The 23037-nt window shown below is 45.5% G+C and overlaps 1 protein-coding gene across 2 annotated transcripts in view; it reads left to right on the forward strand.

Annotated features, from left to right (window-relative positions):
• The window catches only part of LOC138569646 (uncharacterized), a 1436407-nt gene that overhangs the window by 911789 nt on the left and 501581 nt on the right, over nt 1-23037 (forward strand). For both annotated transcript variants that reach the window (XM_069647797.1, XM_069647798.1), the window contains exon 45: nt 647-997. In XM_069647797.1, the coding sequence (XP_069503898.1) occupies nt 647-997 (351 nt within the window). The remainder of the gene's footprint in view (nt 1-646; nt 998-23037) is intronic.

A 23037-nucleotide genomic window follows, 5' to 3' on the forward strand; every position in this document is an offset into this window, starting at 1 on the left:
TAAACGTTTCTGGAAAGCAAAACAAAAATGCATAAAGGCTAGAAAAGTGAAAAAAGTGAAAGTTTTTCTTGAAAATGCTGTAATACTATGGGAAAAGTGAACAACTTTCACAGATTTTCCCCTGTACAAATTCGACTTAACCCAGGCTGCCATAGGGGCCACTTACTACCATAGTAAGTTATGCCCTTTTTTTGTTCATCAGGTTGAACTATTGTATGGCCATTACCACTTCTTCAGGCGCACCTAATGAGCATTGTGGGGTGTCATAGGGCACAACCCCATCTTGCCTTTTTAGCCGTTGCTTATTATATTCAGATAATAAAGGTATATATTTGTTTACTTTGTAGGCCTTGTATTCAAATGATCACTGATGTCTTATTTTTGACGTTGACATTTTTTATAGTTTTTTTAATATTTAACAAAAAAAGCCTCAGGAACTGATCTTTAGTAAAACGTTCAAACTTAAGCCAAGCCTTGCTTTCTGAACAAAAAAGGCAACCTTTATCAGGACTTCTAATGAGATGTGTCATAGAGTTACGTTTCTGCTTTGATCAATACGCATTTATAAATTGCAATAAAATACAAACTATAGTGTACATTTTAATGCACATTGCAAGCCTAAGATATATTTTTTCAAAATTGGCAGGATTTCCGTGTTCCCGCTCGGACCCAGCTCAATGGCTCCATGCAGGTGGAAGGAGGCCAAGCAGAACTTGTCACTGCCCTCACTGTGGATGGTCAGACTGCCTACCTCAATGTGAGCATGGCCTCCTCGCCAAAGCCCAGCCTGGATCTTGTTTTCACACAGGAACTGCCTCAACTGAAGGAGGTCCCCAGGCAAAGCAGCCTATCCTTCAGACTTGGGAAACAGCTGAAGCACGATGTTGGCCTTGAGGTGAAATGTGGCAGTTGTGAGTTCCAAGTCACAGGGGAACTTCAGCTTGAAAATAAACTGCAGTGGTCGCTGCTCCTGGAAAACAAATGCAAAGCCATGCAGGTAAGAGAGGGTGCTCTATGATGAATGTTGCACATGTGAAGGCCTGAGCTTTAACATCATGCCTTTTTCTTGAGATTGGTTAAAACCCTTACCTGAACATGTTTCGATTATTGATCCTAGTTGACACTGTGGTTGTTCTCAAACGTGAGATGCCCACTTATTGGGACTGCCAGAGCTGAAAACAGAGCTAGCCATCCCACTGTGTATTACATGCAGCAAATGTAGGTACCAGACAGTAGGGGGCGCGGTCGCAGCAAGCAGTAGAGAGGTTGGGCTTCAGTCATAAAGAGTTTTTCAATGATAAACGTTTTGAGAATCAGGCCAAATTTCTCTTCAATGAGCAGAGGCTAGGTTATAAGAAAAGTTTTAAAATATGCACCATATCAGTGTATTTGGTGAATTGTTAGTTGGGGGTTTGTAGGAGGGTGGGGGTCCTCAAGCCCTCACTCCTTACATTTACTGCTGTAAAACGTATTATTTGTACATGATAAAGGCGGGCGCTCATGTGAGTCAGAGTTGAGTAAAGGGCATCAGCGAAATGTTACTTTGCTTAAGTCTTCAAAAATCTTTGCACCTCCTTTAATTGCGAATCAATATCCTACATAGGTCTGAAGATGAGGGGGGACCGCTGCGTCAGAGGGGGGCCATGAGGGGTTCAGCTTTCCATACTTGAGCCTAGCTACCTAGTTAACCTGGGGTTTGATGCTGTCCCGATGATTGGATCATTGGTAAAAGAAGCCGCTATTCTGAAAAGTAGCCTGCTTGGCTGGTTCCCGTCAAACTCCCCTGCAGATGCTCAACACGCTTTCCTGGCTCATGAAATGAAAGTGTCAGAGGTTAGGAAATAGATCCTGCCAGGATGTGCAAGGAGAATATGCATACTATTGCCCCCTTGGTGGTTCAGGCCATCAACCATTTATGTCAGTCAGGAACCATCCCTTCACACTTGAAGCACACTTTGGTGATTCCTCTTTTGAAAAAATCTCTCTTGGCCCAGCCTGTCCTGCTAGTTCTTGCCCTATCTCACATCTACCCTTCTCATGAAGCTACTTGAGTCTCTGATATCACCTCTTCTTAGTTCTTCTCTGGAATCTTCCACTTTTTTCGATCCCTTCTAATCTGGTTTCGGTCCTGGCCGGGGCACAGAGAGCATGCTGGTCTCCGTGGTGCATGACCTCATGCATCTGTCAGACCAGGGTGGAGTAAGAGCCTTGGTTTTATTAGATCTATCAGCGGCCTTTGACACTGTCGATCACTCCATCCTGCTTGCTTGTGTGACCGTGGTGGAGATAACTGGACCGGTGCTATCATGCTTCTCAGCTTTTCTCAGTAATTCTTCACAAACTTTCTCTGTGCCACCCTTTCGCTCTGCACCTGTCTCTCTCACTTGTGGGGTTCCCCCATGTACGGTCCTGCCTTCTGGATCTGCAGAAGATGCTGAGCCCCACAGATCCCTCAAGAACGTTGGATCAACAACTGACACTAAAACTCAGTTGAAGAACTAACAATCCCAAGGGAAAAGGTTAAGTGGATAAAATTAAAAACGACAGATTCCAACCTCTGGACTGTGGCAATCTGTAGAAGAAAAGACATGGGTTACCAAAAACACTTTCTCTTAACCACTCTAATTTCACATTACTTGTTAGCATGCATAACCCATACCTGTCAAACCTCCTTGCAAAACCTCGAGGTAGTAATGTGCTGTTTCTCACTTCACTTGTAAGAAGGAATTATTTTGACTCTTTAAATTGAAGAAATTGGAAATCGTCTTATTGAGAAAGTGTGTGTCTCATAAAAAGTTCCCTCATTAAGAACTTCCACAACTAAAGGGACTTGGAAGGAATTCCCAAACAGCTGAAATTGTTTTTAAAGTTAATTTTTATCAGTAACTTGGTTTCCTTTTCTTCATTGAATCTCTGGTCAATATCAAAATGTGACTGCTGCTTTATTTATAAGCTTCAGCATACAAGTGTTCCTGAATTATGAAGCACAGAGCTTGACTTTAGTATGTTGCTCCTATGCGCATGCGTGGAACGAACTCCACTTCATGGAGCTAGCATTCCGGTGCGTAATTAAGAAACAACTTCGCACACGCCCACAGTGATCCACTTCATATGGAACTACCGTTCCGAGACGCTAGCGTTGCTCTTTGATGCACATGCGCGGAACGAACTCCACTTCATGGAATTTTGATTCTGCGACGTGCAAACATATTTTTAACACCTTTTAACACCGACTGCTATCATTGCATTCCTTAGTTCCTCCAACATGAATTCTTCCCGCTCCGATCCCAGAAAGCTATTGGAAACAGGTCGCGGAAGAAATTGGGCCTCATTACGACCCAGGCGGTAAGGGGTTAACGGCAGCATTAACAGCGCCGACCCTTACCGCCTGAGTACGAGGTCCCTTAGCGCCATGGCGCTTTTAACACCTGCTTTTAGCAGGTGTTAAAATCCATGGCGCTAAGGGACCATGGAGTTAATTACGCCACCGTAATTTACGGTGGCGTAATTAACGCCTTCCCCACTCCCATTATACCCTATGGGGCAAAAATGGGAATGGGGAAGGGTAAATGGGGATTGGGGACTTACCGCCCCGCCAAGGTCGGAATGGGGCGGTAAGTCCGCCAACCACCATGGCGTAAACATAGTTTACGCCATGGTGGTAAAGTCACGGCCCAGGCGGTAACTTACCGCCTGGGTCGTAATGAGGCCCATTGTCTCCGTCGCTAGAGTCTCGCGCATGCTCGAGCAACTGAATTTGAAGTCTCTTAATACACTATCATAAACAGCTGCGCAGTAACATTGTCGGCCTGAAACCCTGGGCCCACATTAAAAACAAGAACAACACTTCATGCTGCAGTCCTCCGCTCACTTCAGAAAGCCTGTGCCACCAGATACTAGTTTACTTTTCTATTTTTAGCAAGTTTCAATAACACTCCAACAGCCAAGTGAACTCTCTAAAGTCTCTTGAAAAATCATCTAAAAATAAAACTGTTGTCTGAGGATTCTCAGCGGAATAAAGTTCCAGAGTTTATCCAGATATCACTCTAAGTACCTAACTAACTAAATACCAAATATTTAACAAAACCTAAGTTGAATTCACTCCACTCCTGCTCAGAAAGCTCTGCCTCCCACCAATTGACCAGCTGAGCCTGTCCCACGCATATCAGACACACTGAAATTGAAGTAGTCAAAGTTTTCTCATCCTGAATCTCACAAAGGGCCTAAATTCAGGAACACCGCTAAGGATGTTGTGTTGTTCTAAGTAGGCTTGTATCTGAATGTTCACAGCAATAATTTTTAGTAGAAAAGGGACAGTGGCAATGCACCGGTAGATAGTGAGATTAGTAGGAATGAGGGAGGCTTTCTTGTTAAGGGGGAGATATAAGTCGGCTCTGTGGCTCAGTGGACTAATGCATCCATTACAGGGAACTGTGTTTGGCCTCCAGGGTCACAGGTTTCAATCCTGGCAGATCCACTCAGCCCTTCATCCTTCCATGTTCGATGAAATGAGTACCATTATGTTGCATAACAATAAACATCTGTTCTCTGTCAATAGCTCTGAGATGCTCCTCTGGGGGTGAATGTGTGCACTTCAAATACGCCTGTTATGTTATGTTTTATAAAATAATGTATGTTTTGCATAATGAGAAAAGACCACAAAACTTGTTTTAATATCGATGTTTACCCACTTAAGTTCCCTTCTTTTTTCCATATTTGCTTTGAGTACTACATTAAAGTGTCAGACGAAGAATAAAGTGGGACTATAGAATCTCATGGAATATGTTTTGGCATTGAGCATTTGGATCCACAAACATATTCCTGTTAGAGATCATTTTATCGAGTCAACCAGTCTTCAGTACATATTTATTTCATTTGGGCATAATGTTAAAACCTTAAAATCCTAGTTCAAAATCCTGTTTCAACTCTTAGCCAAGTCTGCACAAGATGTTGCTAAACGGATACATACAAGCCATTTTTTAGAGTTCCTGTAAATAGTCATGTAATGCCACTCAAATATTTTACAATACTAGTGTTTTCCTACATAATACTAAACCAGGCAAAACAACTCAGACTGACAATGAAAAGATAAACTTGAAGCAGTAAAATAACACATTTTACACTTAAAGTGATAAAAACAATACAGATATAGAAATGTTAAATAGCAACAATAAACATAGCTATATGCATTATTTAACATTTTTTCCTATAAAAATAAATCCTGTCCAAATGTATGTCTTCGATCTATTTTTGAGTGTTTTTATGATACCCAAATAATACAGGATAACTTCTTTTGCCCTTACCTATCCCCATCCCTGGCGGTATACTGCCATGATAAAGTGCACCCTGTACCTTCACGCATCCTTCAAAATCTTCTCATTATTGCCTCATCTGCATTTAACCATACTGCTGCTTCACAAAAGTGTTTTTCATGTATTTGTTTTGATCTATTTCTTTTCTTTTTTAAATTAAGCATTACCACTGGGTTATTTTTGCATTCCTTATGTTTAGCGCAGTCAGTTTAGAAGGTTTCCAAATACTTTCTTTTTGTAGATGAAAAGAGTAGGGGAAAAAATTAACCTATTAAGCTCAATTCCGAAATAATGAAGGGATGTTTGTGTGTCCGTAATTCATAGAATAAGTGGGGAAATGGTAACACTCTTGAAGATATAACGAAAAATACATTGGGCCTCATTACGAGGTTGGAGGTAGCCATGCCGTTCATGCTGGCATGGCTACCCCCAAACTCGGGTCCGGCACAGGGACCAGCGAAAGGGGAATTACCGGGCCATTCCAACCTTGGTGGGCCCGGTAATTCCCCTTGTGCGCGAACCATAGCCGGTACATCCCCTTTCCATTGGGCTCAATGGGAATGGGGAGGATGGTAGCAGCGGTACCGTTCATAACAGTACCGTTGCTACCATCCAGCACTGCTCGCGGGACCCGCGATCAGAACTCATACTGTGGCGGCCCAGTATGAACGGTGCTGGTGCCTTACCGGCACCGTTCATACCGTTGCCGCCACCCTTGTAATGAGGCCCATTGTACAGAAAATGTGAGCACCTATTATCATAGTTCAAGAATATAAAGCTACGAAAGCAATATCCTGTTACTATCTAGGGTTCATTCAAATCATTTTAATGGATTAAAGTAAGATATGTTTTTTTATAAGTAGGCGCAATTGTAAATTTGCGGATCAGCCACCTGCCTATTTTTCGAGAGCTGGAAAACGGGAAGGCACACAACTGCATTCAGTGGAGCAGACATTTTGTAAAAACTTGATGTCCTCGTTCGATTTTCTTTTGCTAACCCCTCTGCTATTTCTTTTAACCTGTGCAACATGATTCATTTTTTAATGGCGAAATTAAGGTTCGGTAATACTTGTTTGAATGGAATCACTATAGATAAGGTGGCTCTATTAAAAACAAAATAAAAATACCAAAACCGCATTGTGATACAAACGAATGGGGAGCCAGTGTTTACGTAAAACCCAATGTAATCCATGGAAATGATGCACTTGGCCGTCGGCTTCATGCAAACTATATCATTATAATATAAAATAATTATAATATATATAGTATATAATAATGAATGTGGACAGCAGGGCAACATAGCACACATTGTTAAACAAGCAATGACGATCATCCCCAAATCTGGCATTGCCACTAATGCAGCACACCAACTAGTAGTCACCTCGTTGGTGTTGAAATCAAATCCAGCTTCAATCATTCGGTCATTTGTAGCATGCACATAAAAGTCGACGCGTGGGCATTAATGTGGCAGCTGGGCAAAGATGCCAACATTGCACAGCAGCAGGATGCCCTGTATCTTAATAGTCTTTGATAGAATGAGCTCTGAGGTCAAGTCACACTATGATTTTCTTTGAATTGATAACAGTTTATTATGATACATATCGGCAGTGCTACAATTACCTGAATTCTAATATTTGCCAACTAATAACATGACGGTATATACACTGGTGACATGACCCACTCAGTTGAAATCAGTATGTGCCACCTTTCTGCCACCATTGATAGCAAGTTTGTCATAGAAATACTTTGTTTTGTATTGCAAAAGCCACTGCGCTGATCAATACAATAAGAAAACAATGTCTAAACTTTATATTTTGGAATGTGCACAAAATTTCAACTTGAGTGAAATCTTCATTTGAATTCTTATGGGCAGCACAGTATCAACACACAACATACAGTAACACAGTAAACACACACATTAAATAATCACTATCCGAAATGTAAGATTGAATGATAATTCTGTTAGATTTACTAAACTCACTCACCTGGAAAGTTAAATTAATAACTGTGCACTATTAACACTGACAATAGTACAATCGATACCTTTTCAAGTTAATCATTTTCCGACAATTTTTCAAATAAACATTTTAAAAACAAATAGTAAATCATGAATATTGGTGAATATCTGGAATGAATGTATGTTATTTCAAATGTGTTTTCAATATCCTGCATTGGACTTCTCCGCAGCTCTGATAAAGTGTACATGAACACCTTTTGGCTGTTGATTATTCCTGGAAAAAGGATAATGAACACATATTGAAATACATTCAGTTACTAGCTTTGTCAGACTGGGCTTTTGTGGCACTGGAATTAAAGAAGGAATCGGGCATGTTCAATTACCGATTGCACCACAAATTAGGCAGCCTTAGTTGGGGGTCTCATCACCTGAATACCCAAATGCCTGCAGTCTCAAATAGAACCTCAAGGGCTACTCAAGCAACCCAACTTTTGGGCCCGACTGACTACCACTAATTTCATCCTATTTTAACAATGGTAGCCAGATTGCATTCAGGGTGTGCAAGAAACGTGTTTCCTACTGCTCCGACTACCACCCAACCCCCTCACCCCCAGTTTATGTAATTCCACCGCTAATTGCATATTTGAAAATGTGACAACATTCACACTACTATTAAATCAAATTCTCTTTCAGCATCAACCAGCTACTGGGCCAGTATGACTTAACCTTCTCTTCCACCATCCCACTTTAGGCTCACCCATTGTCCATATTTTCACCTATGACAGTGGTTTCCTCACTTCGTTTGCTTCCTATCACCACAATGATTAAATCCTTTCTTGTTCATTATGGTATGTTACCCATTGCTTTTAAGCTCTAGCCAGAGTTATCCCTTTCTTTGAAATAACCCCCTTTAAGTCTGTCAAATTCAGCTAACTTGTACTGATCGCATGTGGGACTCCTCAATATAGTCACCCACCATGGGACTCATTCCTTCACCTGCACACATGATGAAAAACCTTGGGGTCTGGCAGACAAGTCCCTTTCTTTGATTCCTAGATCAACTCCCAAATTATGATTTTAGCTCTTGAAAATTCTATGGAAAGATCTTCACTTTCTAGCACAGGAATCCTGATTGGCTATTGTGACCAACACTATTCTCTCCCCCCTTGCTTATTGCAGTTTTGTATATTCATGTTGCCCTCCCAATTTGATGTGACCCCGACACATGATTCAAAAGGCTTCAGGCAAGTTCCTGAGGGTGGCAGGCTACTTCAAACATATTTCCCCAGTCCTTCACCATCTTCATTGGCTTCCGGTTCAGTGTCCGGTCTAATCCAAGACCTTGGGCCTGGTTCATTTCACCTTCTATGATACCGGCTCCAATAATTAAGGCTATAGACCTTCCTGCCCACATTTTACTATATTTAACTGCCATGCTCTTGAAAGTCCCTTGATTATATAGGCAATTGGTGGATGGGTGCCCCATTTGTGTTCTTGCGCCTGTTTGTGGTCTTCACTTTCCCCCACATGTCATCTTTTCTATCTGTTTACTAAGGAGTATAGATCATCGAACAGAAAAATCCAAACATAGTGAGTGTACAAACTCAGATATCACAAGCAATGTGTTTGAAAATAATGGCCATAGAAAACACATGATTATCCTGATTGCACCGTTGGAATACAGCAACAGAGGAAAAGTGTTACATTTCTCCTGCTCTGCATTCCTGTTCTGAATGAACAATGGGCCTACTTTAAGCCACATTTTATACCGCAAAACTAAAATAATTCTGCAAGAGTGTAATTTTATTGGCTGAAGTTCAACAAGAAACCAACAAAATGCATGGCTGACCCCTAAATGCCTTAACACTGTGCGTTTCCATACTATACTCTGTCATGTTGGAATCCCACATGTGAGATTTCAGCAGCGATGAGAGCTGCAGGCATGTCAAGTTTGAATTGTGGACATAAATGCTTCCGATATTTAAGAAGGTACTTGCTCCCATTTTCTGAACTGGGGAGCTCTGCCCCAAGTAAAGAGAGCAGGGTGACTAACAATGAACTTTCTAACCATATTGTACTTGAAGCAGCTTACACGAAAATCCTGACACATCCAACTAAACAAATCTGCAAATGGCTATAGCTGATAACATTGAATTCCTTTCCTTCATATGTTCCCAGGGGTGCCCTACTAAAAATAGAGTGACTCATTACGAGTTTGGGAGAACATAGGGCGTACATTCACACATTTGCTGGCAAATTCATTACTGTTACTGCCACTCTGTTCTGCGTTCTTACCATGGGATTGCAATTGGTGGCACGATGCTATAGTAGTCCCCATTTGTTTAGTCCATGGGACTCCATGTGGACTTTCAACAGATTTACTGTGAACAGTAATTCTGCATGGTAAATCTTGCAATTTTTGGTGGCAAATGCAAGATTTACCTCCAGGTTTTTGCTGGAGGTAAAATGCCCACCTCACCGTCAAACTCATAGTACGGCAGTGTGGTAATGCAGCATTAAAATGGAAGTAATGGAATTGCTGCTACTTTACCAACACTTTTTACCACACCGCCAGACTCATCACGAGACGCAAATCAGGTATCTATAGCTTTACCATGCTGAGCGGAGGGAGGGTGGTGGAAGGACAACACGTGCTATTATTTGAGGAGTCAATCTGGAACAAGGGTAGCTTGGTATGGTTTAGGTTTCTAGAAACAGCTCATTTTGAGAAATTGAGAGAGATGGGCATGGTTTTTCTTTTCCAAGGATTTTAATTTCTTGGACCATTGAGCAAATATGTGGGAAATGACATGTGCTGTGTCACATTCCTTTCATTTATTGTCACCCAAAAAATTAATTTGTGGCTTATGGAATCGCTCCCTCAGAAAAGAGTTAACCTTCCCCTGATATGGGTTTGCCAGGTGATCAAATTCCAGGTAGACTCTGGGTGCTCTAGACCAGGGGTCTGCATCCTTTGGCTCTCCAGATGTTTCAGACTACAACTCCCATCATCCTTACCTGTATAGCCAATGATGAGGGACCATGCGAGTTGTAATCCAAAACGTCTGTGGAGAGCCAGGTTGCAGACCTTTGATACTAGACGGAAAGCAGTTCCTAAATTTGAAAACAACTCTCTGGCCTTCTTTGTCAAATCTATCCCAGATAAGGGGCTCACTTCCTCTCTGTTAGTGATGGGGCCTTCCAGATGGCTCATCAGCTTTCCTGACTGGCGCTCACGGTCCTTCAGTGACCCTCAAACCAGAAATCCTAATGAGAAGCAAAGCACGGCAAAGGAGAGCCTCCTCCTCCTTCCTCAGGACTTCCCTGGTCTTTTATGGCTACTGGAAAGAGTAGCTGTAGGTGCTTACATTTTATGCCATGCCAATAGGTTCAATACCATGCCAATCACTACTGTACTGGCCTTAGAGCACAGAGGTTTGTCCAGAAAAGCAGCATAGTGCGCGCTCTGCAGGGTTATGTACGGTGAGTAAGCAGGGTAGCAAAGTATTTTCTCAAATATGTCAAACGGGTCCCATATTCTGACTACAATGGACTGCAAAGCCAAATATTTACGAATTGGACTAGTGATATAAGGTAACATTTTAAGCCATGCCATTCTTAGCTTTTAACAAATATGCCCCTGTTTGGAACCAAGGAAGAAGTGTTACCAACAGTAATAGCTACTATATAAGATCAGTACAGGAGTTTTCAAACTAAATAGCCTCGTGGAGCTGAGTTAAAAACATGTGTACATCTTGCAGTGCCGTATCACAATACAAATGGTTCTTAGGAGAAAAAATAATACAAGCTCATTTCACAAAGCAGTGGCTTGGATAAATGCAGATGGGAAAGACAACAACATGTTACTATCTAACCCTGTTGGAAGAACACCCTGTCCCTACACAGGGGTGCCTATCCCTTTGCAGCGTATGGTGCAACACCTATCTAATAGGGATAGGATAGGAGAAAATCTGTCCCTCAGTTAACCAAATGTGTGGGTACCCCAACCTGCATTGATGCTTATTTCACAAAATAAAAAGTTTTTTATCTAAAATGGAGCAACCAACAAAACAACACACAACTCCTGTGTTTCCTGGTACGACAGGACTGGTTATTAGATCACTGTCAGACACATCTAAATAACTTGCATGAGCATTTAAATAACCCTGGGAGTTTCTGTCCGTATTTTATTCACCCCAAGGGAATTTAATTTGACCTCATGCTGGAGTGGTGGGTGTTATTCACATCTAAAAGGGGCAGCAGATATTTTGTATACATGCCCGTTTTGATAGAATGCTATAAAAGGCTCACGACATGGGAATAATAGACTGGTGTTGCATTTCTTGTGGATATCACCCCTCATTATTGGGGATATCTGAAAATGGTCATGGGACAACCCATGACCAATAAGGTCGACCGGTTTCGATGGAATAGGGGAATTCAAACCATCTTCCTCAGGACCATCTGATCTATTGCACAATGAGTCTATCTTCCAACCATGCCCAGGTGTAGGGGCAAATTGTGGACAGGCTGCTCCTTCTCCTGCAGGGGAGACAAAAACAGATACAACACAGCAGGGTGTAAGTGGACCCAGTTGCTATCTCAAAATGCAACAGCCAAGTGTGTCAATCATATGAGAAAGGGAGAAGAATATACAATGAGATAAATACATGGGAAGGGCATAACAATTATGCATGGCCATTGAATGTGTGGCAATGCGCAACTTCTAACACTCCAAGGGGAGGGGGGTGGAGGTGGTGAAGAGGAGAGTGGAGGGAAGTGCAAACTGTGTAACTGGCATGCAGATCCAGCATTGTTAGTGATGCAAAAAGGCCAACCTGTATCATTTTGGTGTGTAGAGCCAGGCAATGTTGCACTAGGGCAAGTGAAAGAACTTGCTGAGTGTCTTGTTCTGTAAGAAACAAAGGACAACACATACCACAGCGGGCTGTTGGTCAACATAGTGGGGGTTTTCCGTGCTGAACAAATATTGTTCTGTGGCAGCATGAAAAACGTGCATCACAGCGCATGTATGTGCCCAAATCACTGCGGCCTACCTACTAGGGAGTCGAAGGCAGCAAAGGCGCAGCCATCCGTTAGAAGCAAAAGGCTCAGAAAACTCCTCTGCAAGCGCATACACCAAGGAACAAGACTTCCTGGTTACGCAACGCGGGGGTGGGGTTAACCGCGGTGACCAATGGCGATGGATCACATCATATTACATGCTACGGACAGCATCCGAGCACTGCATCGAGTGCCGGCAGAGTGACGTGGTGTGTGAGAAGGGGAGAGGGGGAGGGAGGGAGAGGGCCGAAGGGATGAGGTGTAATCAAGGGTAAGATAAACAAGATGCTGCTGGAGAGAATGGAAGCCAAGGTTGGCGGTACCTTGAAAAATGTAAAATTTAACCAATCCAAATATGGTGGATCCCAAACATTCGAAATGAAGCCTGAAAAAGGGGGAATTAAAACCCATAGGTCTATATTCCGGTATCAGCTCGATGGAAAGGGAGATTCAAAAAATATATACTGAAGCAGGACCAGATTAAGCATGAATCCCAAAAATGCAAGCTAGTGAATGGATTGTGAAGCGGATGGTTGCAGCTCATCGGGGATAGCATGAACAGGGAACAGCTCACAAACAATGCTCAGAGATGTGCTGGCCCATGGCTGCAAGAAAGGTTGCATGCGATCTGGTTTGTTTTAGGTGGATGTTAGCATCTTGTAACTGCCAAATCTTGCCACTGAATGCATTCATTAAGACCTTGGTGGCAGGTATCTAATTTGAAAATCCACTTCTGTTCTAACCTAAACAAGATGTCATGGAAATTGCCCCCTCGTATAGGTGGTTTAACTTTTTCTAGAATAGTCCATTCGAAACTGTCTGCTGTGTGCCCCTCTGCTACAAAATGTGAGAACAGGGGTGCAGTTTTTCCCAGGTCTAATGCAGGACCAGTGTTCACTCATCCTTGTTTTGGCTGCTCGAGCTGTCATTCCTATATATTTTAACCCACATGGGCACGTAATCGTATATATGGCACCTGTACTGTTGCAGTTGGTAAAAGCTTCTGCACCCAAGGAGTATGCCAACCTATATCGATGGTTGTGGTTCTTCTGGCCTGAGCACAAATGGAGCATTGGCCACAGGAGGAATTTCCTGCCGGGGGATTTTAGTTCCATAATGTGGCCTGTGCCGGGGGTTGGGTGGGTTTTTTTGAGGGAAAGCTTTTAACTAGTTTGTTCCTCACGTTTTGTCGCTTCTTTAGTGCAAAATGGGGCTCAGGTAGAATGCAGTTCCCAGTATTCAGGATAGGCCATCGTATTTTTATTTCTCTTTTAATTTTATTCAAAAGAGGTGAGTAGCTGAAAATGGCTGTAATGCCCAAGTCGTCCTTTACTTTGCTGTGCTGTTCAAGAGTGACTGATCTGGGGATGTTCTTAGCCCTTTTGTATGTTTGTTTCACAATCCTGCGGGGGTAACCTTGTGCTGTGAGTTGTTTTTGTAAAATATTTGCTTGGGACATGTAATCAGTGGTGTTAGTGCACAACCTCTGGTAACGAAGAAACTGGCCAAAGGAAAGGTCTTTTAAAGCCCTCGGATGGTAACTTGAATAACTCAATAACAACTTTCTATCTGTTGTTTTCTTGTAAACCTTGGAAATTAAGCCGCCATTAGATGCAGAGATGGCTAGATCAAGAAAATGTATGTGATTATTGTCCATCTCTAATGTAAACTTGGGATTAGGATTCTGGTGGTTAAGCCAGAGATGGAAGGCAAGCAGATCATCTCTTGTGCCTCTGAAAATCACAAAGATGTCATCAATGTAGCGGCGCCAGGTCAACAGTTGTTCGTAGAATGGATTGATATGTGGGTAGATGTAAGTGTGTTAGAAAAAATAGACAAATAGATTTGCTAGACAGGGAGCTAATGTCGCACCCATAGCCGTACCCGAGACCTGTTTGTAGAAACATTGGTTAAACAAGAAAAAATTCTTAGTCAGGGCTATTTCAGCCAGATGAGCTATGAAACAAGATGGAACTCCATAGAGTTCAATGCCCGAGTCTAGCAGGTTACGCAGCATATTCAAAGTATCTTGCTGCGGGATCTTGGTATAGAGAGATTCTATGTCCATTGTTACCAGCCAATCTCTTTCAGGATAGAAAACCAGACCATTCAGAAGGATAAACATAGCTGTAGAGTCTTTTACATAAGACTTCATCTTGGGAATTTCATTTTTGATTAAAAAAGTCAACATATTGGGCCTCATCACGACTTTGGCGGTAACCCTTAAATCCGGCAGTCGCGCTATTACTGCCGGATTTAAGGGTCCGCCAAATCAGGGCTTCGGCTGATTTCACCCCAGCTCTGAGCTGGGGGGAAATCTGCTGAAAATTTGCGATATTACAGCCGGCGGGAAATCCGCCGGCGGTAAGAGCGTGAAAATTACCCATTGAGCCCAATGGGGAATGGGGCATTCCCAAATGGGCTCAATGGGGAATGGGGATTAACATTACCGCCAAACTCGTGATCTGGCGCTGTTAGCGCCGAGGAGTTCGGCGGTAGGGCTAATACCGCCAGCGGTAATACCGCCGGCGGTAACGCCCAAGTCGTGATGAGGCCCATTGTGACAGTGGTTCAAGAATAGAGTTGGGGGCGTGGCCGGCGAGCACGGCATGAGGACGTGATCTTCTGGTGCTCCCGGGGCCGCCAGCTGTATCCTGCAATATCCTGCGGATTTTGATTGTGGTAATCCAAGAAACTGTCAGCTATCGATTGCAGACATCCTGGACACGGAATCGCTGAAGTTCTGTAGCAAATCGGTGAAGGAAACTGGAAAAAAATGTGATTGTACAGAAAGGAAAATACGGCACCGCGACTGAAACAAGATGGCCGCTGAGCGCGATTGTACGGACGGCGCGAGAGTTACCATCAACTGAAAAGGCGCCGGAGAGGGGAAACTACGCCGTACAACAGTGAGCCGACAGGGAGAAGCATTGCCGTTGACCCGACGACAGGAATCACCCTCCCACCCTGCCAGTGTCTCTGCCAGAACTAGATCGGGAAAACAGTGCCGCGGAGCGGGGGAACCCACCCCGGCAAAGCCCGCGACACGCCGGGGCGGGTGCTGTGCTTGAAGGACGGAATGACTGAAGGCGCTCCGTGGTGTGGGGAGTGCCTGTTGGACTGCAGCTGATAACACCGGCACGGAGCCTGCGTGCCTCCTCCCCAAGGGCACCCCTCCTGCACGGAGAGGTGAAGATATGCTGTGCAGCGGTGTTCTGACAGGGAGAAGCATAACTGTCGACCAGACAGCGGGAAACACCCTCCCACCCCGCCGGTGACTGCGCCACAGCTGGGTCCGGAAAACGGTGCAGCGGGGCAGGGGAGTCCACCCAGGCAAAGCCCGTGATACGCCACGGTAAGCGCTGTGCTTGGAAGACGGAACGATTGAAGGTGCGCCGTGGTACGGGAAGGGCCTGTTGGGACTGCCGCTGACGATACCGGCACAGAGCCCGCGTGCCTCCCCCCAATACCTCCCCCCCCTGCACCCTGCTGGAGCGCGAGGGTCTCGACCGTTACGGAGGGGCAGCCACAGTGGAGGGAGGCACCCAACCCAGCATAACCCTACCGCTTTGCCCTCAGAAGCCCTGAACGACGGTGGGAAGACGTCTCCCCGTCCAACGCGGTTCACGCGCCCTGATAGATACGCACCTGTGGAGCCCTAACACTGAGCCGCCTGAGAGTAGTGGAACGGGATCATTGTTGGACCGATCCCTTACGCGACCCAATGCAGTAAAAAGTGCTGTAGCCCAGAGACATTAACCACAAGCAGACAGGGAATGAACTACACCCCCCGATGCCCTAGGGAAGGCAACCCTAGCGCTAAAATAAAGGCACCAGCCCTGCACAGCACTGCATGTCCTGGTATAACCTGGTGTGATACCAGAAGCAACCCTCTGCTAGAAAGCAAAGGAGAAAACAGGCAACGGACACTGACCTGAAGTGGAAACGCAGCAGATAAACCCCTTCTGACCCACTATCTCACGCCTCGCTATGTTGCCATAGGGCCCGGAGGAGACACAGCACACATTTGTGACACATCGAGAGCCGACCTTCAGCGAAACTCCTGGCAGGGGGATTGCCCCAGCAAATCCGGCGCTGCACTACTCAGATCCTTAGTGCAGCGAAGGCGGACCACGTGGAGGTTACGGGAGCTCCGTGCCACGGGGAGCGCCTGCTGTGCCCCATCGAGTTGCTGGGTGACCTGCGGCTCTTAAACACCTATCCAGAACTCATACAGGAGGTAAGGTGAGGGGGAGTTGGGATATAACTGAAATAAACAGTGCGGCCCCCAACGCGAAAAAAACAATAGCTCATCCCCCGACAGCAGGCCATCCTACATAGAGAACCAAACTAAGTCACGAACATACAGCACTGCATAACCGTGCTACTGTCACCTGAATTATGTGCACTGCAAAGCGAGACGTGATCTGGCTGCAATGCCACACCTGCCTTACCAGCTGTGACTCATAAAGGGGAAAAGTTAGTACTAACACAGCACAGCACAGATACACAGCAGAGGTGGTACTGAACCCGCAAGTTATAGGCACAAAGGGCATCCATCGGATACACGGCACGAATAAGTGTTGATAACACCCGAATCACTAACACCAGACGAGTGAACCATCGCACAGCGGCCACTCACACCACAAACTACTCGAACAGTCCACAACGTAGGGCGTGTCTCACTAGTGAAGTTGAAACGTGCCTGGCAACTGCCAAAAACAAGGGCAATACAGGCCGGAGGGGAAAGATCAGCTTCAAGATGGGCAAGGAGAAAATAATGAAACTAGGGACACAGAGTACCATGGAGCAGTACACAACACTGGCCCTGCCGCCCTCAGCAGATCAAGCCAGAACAGATAACACGCAAGAACCCTCAGAAAACATATCACTCAAAGATGTGATGAATGCTATCTCTAGCTCACGTACATCCATGGAAGTCAAAATGGATAGCATTAGTACCGATGTGGCCCTGCTACGTCATGACCTTCAAAAACTGGCGGCCCGGACGGGTGAAACCCGAGACTCGCATTTCAGTGGCGGAGGATGAGCTACGAGGTTTGAGTCAACAAATGAGCAGTGCAATGGCGCGCATCAAAGGACTGGAGGAGAGAGTGGAGGAAGGAGAGGGCCGCTCGAGAAGAAACAACATACGGATCCTTGGCCTGCCTGAAAAAACGGAGGGGGCGAGCATGGAGCTCTTCCTGGAACAGCTGCTTGCAGACCTGTTTGCCCCAAAATCCCTGTCCAAATTCTTCTCCATTTAGCGCGCTCACAGAGTACCAACGGGCAGACCAATCCCGGGGGCGCCACCAAGAACTGTGATCGCTAGGCTTCTCAACTACAGAGATCGGGATGCGGTGCTCCAAATGGCCAGGGTGAATGGCGCAATCACATATAACGGCTCTAAAATAGCATTCTTTCCTGACTTCACGAAGGAAGTACAAAAAGCAAGCCAAACGTTTGACCCACTGAAAAAACGCCTCCAGGCACTGAATGTGAAATACGGCCTGTTATTCCCGGCCCAACTAAAGATATATCACGGCGGCACAACGGTGCATTTCACAGATCCAAGGGAAGCTTGGAGCTGGGCAGAACGTAACCTAGGAGGGGACTGGAACCAGCGTAGGAGGCAAGAAAATAGAAGAAATAGACCTCGACCGGATAGACCACCAGATGACCCACCACAGCAGCAACCCGAAGAAGAAATGCCTCCAGACAACGACGACTAGCAGCGGAGACAGATTATGCAGACATCAGGATCCATACCCTACCCGCCTAACTAGGAAATAAACTACATAAGGAAGCTGGCGGCCCCGTGGTGGGACCTGGGAAAGACCCTTCCTTGGAACTCACTTAGAAGTTATTTTGTATTTGAGTTACTATGGGGCGACAGAGGCTTCAGTTGGGGGTGAAGTATAGGGAGGGGGGAGTTGGGCATGTGTTGTTATGTTTAAAGGATGGACAAACTCAATGGAACATCAAAGTAGTCGAGACACAGGCTGTGGAGCGATATGGGCCATTGTCTTCTGCCGTGGTACGCATGTACATAATGGCCAGTACCCGAAGAACATTCTTGTCACTTTACCCACGAACGCTTAAATGAGCTCACAAGTCACTAAAACTCAGACTTTAAAACTCCTCACCTGGAACATAAATGGTCTAGGAAGCAGTTTGAAGAGACGATTAGTGCGGCAATTTCTCAATAGACATAGCCCAGACATAACTTTCTTAACTGAAACCCACCTAGCCGGCACAACCAATGCAATGTTTAATCAATCCAACTACCGCACGGCAATACAAGCGGGATTCACGATGGGAGCTAGGGGGGTAATAATCCTGATACATAAAAGGCTTCCTTTCACCATCACGAACACAACTCAAGACACTGGAGGCAGGTACACGCATGTCACGGGCACGCTCTGGAACAAAACGATCTCCCTACTGGCGATCTATGCCCCACCCACACTGCAGGCCACGTTGATAGAAGACATAACACCACTGCTCACGATGGACACAGCAGACATCCTAATCCTGGGGGGAGATTTTAACGATGTAATGGATAATGTGCAAGATCGCACACATCTACGCAGTAGAGACCCGAATCGTCGAACTAACCTAGCCAACTTTGTCGAAGCATTTGGAATCAGAGATGTGTGGCGGGATCTCCACCCGGAAAGCAAGGAATACTCCTACCATTCTGGGGTACATGCATCTTTGTCACGCCTGGACTATTTTTTTATACCAGCATCAATAATACATACAGCGACACAGGCTTTATACCTCCCAAGAGGCATCTCGGATCATTCCCCTTGCTCATGTCCATTGAAATGTGCAAACCAATCCCACCTCCAGTATGGAGGTTGAACAATTACCATCTGGGATCCCCAGAGCTAGTAGAAAGACTACAGAATGCTAGCACAACATTCTTCGAACTAAACAAAGGAACTGTGGACTCCCCCATCACTCTGTGGGAAGCTTACAAAACTGATTTGTGGTGAGATTATTTCCTGGACCTCGGCACAAAAGAAGGCACACCTTGAATCAACAAGGGAAGCAGAATCAAACGTCAAACTAGCGGAGGAAACGCACCTAACCCAAGACACCCCCGACACGAATAGAGCCCTGATCCTAGCTCAGAAAAAGCTACAAAACATTGCATTGGACAATGCTAGAGAGGCACACGGAGCGATGAGAGCCAGAATCTACGAAACAGGAGACAAAGCTGGAAAGATGCTAGCGTGGCTTGAGCGGAGGGATGAGGGACACAACCAAGTAAGAGCGATTAGAACACGAAACGCTGAAACAAGATCAACAGATGCAGACATCGCAGAAGAATTTGCTAAATATTATGAGAAATTATACAGTGCACCTGAGCTCCCCACTGACATTTCTGTGTTGGAAAAGATCGTCCTTCCCTCTCTCACTGCGGAACAAGCGGACATGCTGGAAATGGAAATCACAGAAGACGAGATAGTGGCAGCTATGGCGCACCTCCAATCCGGAAAGACACCTGGTCCGAATGGCTTCCCCATTGAAACTTGGAGAAGATAGGCGGAACCGAAGTGGCCCCACACTTACTCAAGCTGTTTTTACATGCCCGAGATGAAGGCAGTCTACCAGCAGATTTAAGGAAGGCGACAATAATTGTGTTGCCCAAAGCAGACAAACCCCCGGACGATTGCGGCTCCTATCGACCAATATCTCTGATTAATAGCGAAACGAAGATACTGGCGAAACTACTAGCTACACGTCTACAACAGTTCATAACATCCCTGATACACCCAGATCAATGTGGTTTTATGCCCGGCAGATCCACGAGGATGAACATACGCAGACTTCACCTGGACATTGAGCGCGCCCAGACCCTGGATGCCCCTGTGGGCGTACTCGCAGTGGACTTTGAGAAAGCCTTCGACTCGGTCCACTGGGAGGCACTCTGGGCAATTATGCGTAAAATGGGGATCGGCGAACGTTTCCTGACCTGGATCCAACTGCTGTATGAGGCACCGATGGCTGAAGTAAGGGTAAACGGTTGGGCGTCGGGATCCTTCGCACTGGGGAAAGGGACGCGACAAGGCTGTCCACTGTCGGCCCTCCTTTTCGCACTGGCCATGGAGCCACTAGCCCAATGGCTGCGAGATACGCGAACCTGGGACGACGTCCCTGGAGGATCAGAATGGGAAGACAGAGTCTCACTATATGCGGACGACCTACTGATATACTTCCAAAAACCTAAAACAGCATGTCCATTGGTAACACAGCTACTGCAGGAATACGGCACCTTCAGTGGCCTGAGGGTGAACTGATCCAAATCTACATTGTTCGCACTGAATCATCTAGGAAACGAGACCCCTGAGCCCTGCCCATACAAAGTCGCGCATGAACAGTTTCGATATCTGGGTGTCCGGATTACAAGAAATCTCAATGATTATACACTAAATAACCTACAGCCTATCACGGAAATGTTCACAAGGGATGTGCAACATTGGAAATCCTTACCCTTGACCCTTCTAGGGCGTGCTGCACTGTTCAAGATGCTAACACTTCCGCGGTATTTGTACGTACTACAGAATGCTCCACTGCACATACCGACCAAAACGTTCCTAGAGATAGATCGTGCACTTAGGCAACTCCTGTGGGGAGGTGGACACCCAAGAATAGCCCTTCAAACATTACAAAGGTCAATTTGGGAAGGAGGTATCGGCCTACCAAGACTGCAGACATACTATTGGGCCAGCCAGATGGCGGTAATAAACGATGCTTTACACGCCAACCCAACACTACCACATGTGAGAGCGTCCCCCCCCATGGATCTGTACGCGGCAACACCTAGAGCAGTTCTCCGCAACATGACCTCACACATACCACGCATCTGGGCAGAGTCACATACCTTTATAGACTGGGGGGATAAAATCACTCCACTACAGCCACTATGGAATAATAGGAACCTCCCTGAAGTGACTAAACTGCCGAAATGGCCGGCGTGGAAGAGACACGGTATAGAAAAAGTGCAGGACATTATGGAGGAGGGAGTCATGAAACCTTTTGATGAATTAGCCTTGACCTTCGACCTTCCGGAAACAGAGAGATACCACTATACACAGCTTTGGCATGCTCTGCAGCAGCACCTCCCCGCCCTTTCTGACATGGCAGACCTACCCCACTGGAACGGAACATAGTGGTAGACCATATTCCAGCCAAAGTCACTACTGTTATGTATAGTGTCATCACCTCCTTTGCCACACCAGAATTGGAGCGACTGAAGTTGAAGTGGGAGGCTGAAGTGGGAGAAATTATGTCTGAAGATTGGGTCCAAATCCTAATGTACCCCAGGGAAGTCACCATATCAGCTAGATTACGCCTAGTACAACTGAAGATACTACACAGGATCTATTATCCGAGAGTAGCCCTGTACCAATGGGGCAAAATAGCTGAACCCAACTGGCTGCGATGTCGGAAGGAGGGTGGAACCTTCTTCCATATACTGTGGGAATGCCCAGTGATCTGTCAATACTGGCAGCAATGCTGCGATGTACTGTCGAGGGTTCTGAACCAGTCGAATCCCAGAGATCCCAAACTCTTAATACTAGGTGTGGACAGCGAGATAGATTTGTCAAAATATGAGAAACTCTGCCTCATGACTACAACAGCAATATTCAAAAGAAACATAGCACGCCTATGGGGAGCAGCGGAACCCCCGCAAGCGGAGCAGTGGATAACTGATGTAGAAATCTGCATCGCAATAGAAAGGAGGGTCTACAGAGCCAGAGGCTGCCCTGAAAAAGCAGACAAGATATGGCAGCGCTGGGAAGACATGATATGAACCATTGTGCCGTTGACATCGTAACATCATAGACTAAAGGGTGAGGACAATGCCCTCCGAAGATCTGCTAGCCTACCAAACCACATTATACTGTGTATCAGAGACTACATGAAAACATCCAGTATGTGTCCCATATGAGTGTTTGTTCTCCATCCAACGTTACCTTTAACGCTGTTATGAGTATTACTGTTGTTGTGTAGGCGCTGGCCCTAGACAATCCAGCCGGTGTATGTTTAAAAACCAATAAAGTGTGTTATTAAAAAAAAAGAATAGAGTTGATACAAGACACAATCGGGTGACCTGGAGGGGGCCAACATAGCATGTATGTCAAAGTACTGCTTCCTAGTGCAATATAGTCAGTGCTACAAACTGATTATGTGTTGTTCCCAAACAGTGATCTGCCAAATATTTGTAAAAGGCAGTGCATTTTTCAGTTTTGGAAGACATTGATCCCTGAAAGCTCAGGGACAGCGTGCGCGCTTTGGAAGCAAGATGACACGGAGCAGCACAGTTTCGATCCCTGGGTCCATGCTTAGAAACTTCTGGGGGCCTCATTATGACCCAAGTGGTAGCCGTGGCCTTATTAAGGGCACGGCTGTCACCGGTAATGATTTATTACCGGGTCCCAGAAAAGGGCAATAACCCGGTCATTCCGACCTTGGCGGACCCTATTATTGGCCTTTTCTGAGACCTGGTAAAAATCAATCCCCATTCCCATTGAGCCCTATAGGGCCCTATAGGGCTCAATGGGAATGGGGATGATGCTAACAATGGGCCCGTTAATGACGGGCCCGTTGTTAGCATCCTGGCCTGCTAGCGGATCCCGTTTTTCACGTCTGGTCTGACCAGGCGTGAAAAGCGGGACCCGCTAGCAGGCC

The sequence above is a fragment of the Ambystoma mexicanum genome, chromosome 2q, assembly GCF_040938575.1.
Source record: "Ambystoma mexicanum isolate Mex_15411 chromosome 2q, UKY_AmexF1_1, whole genome shotgun sequence".
Taxonomy (NCBI): domain Eukaryota; kingdom Metazoa; phylum Chordata; class Amphibia; order Caudata; family Ambystomatidae; genus Ambystoma; species Ambystoma mexicanum.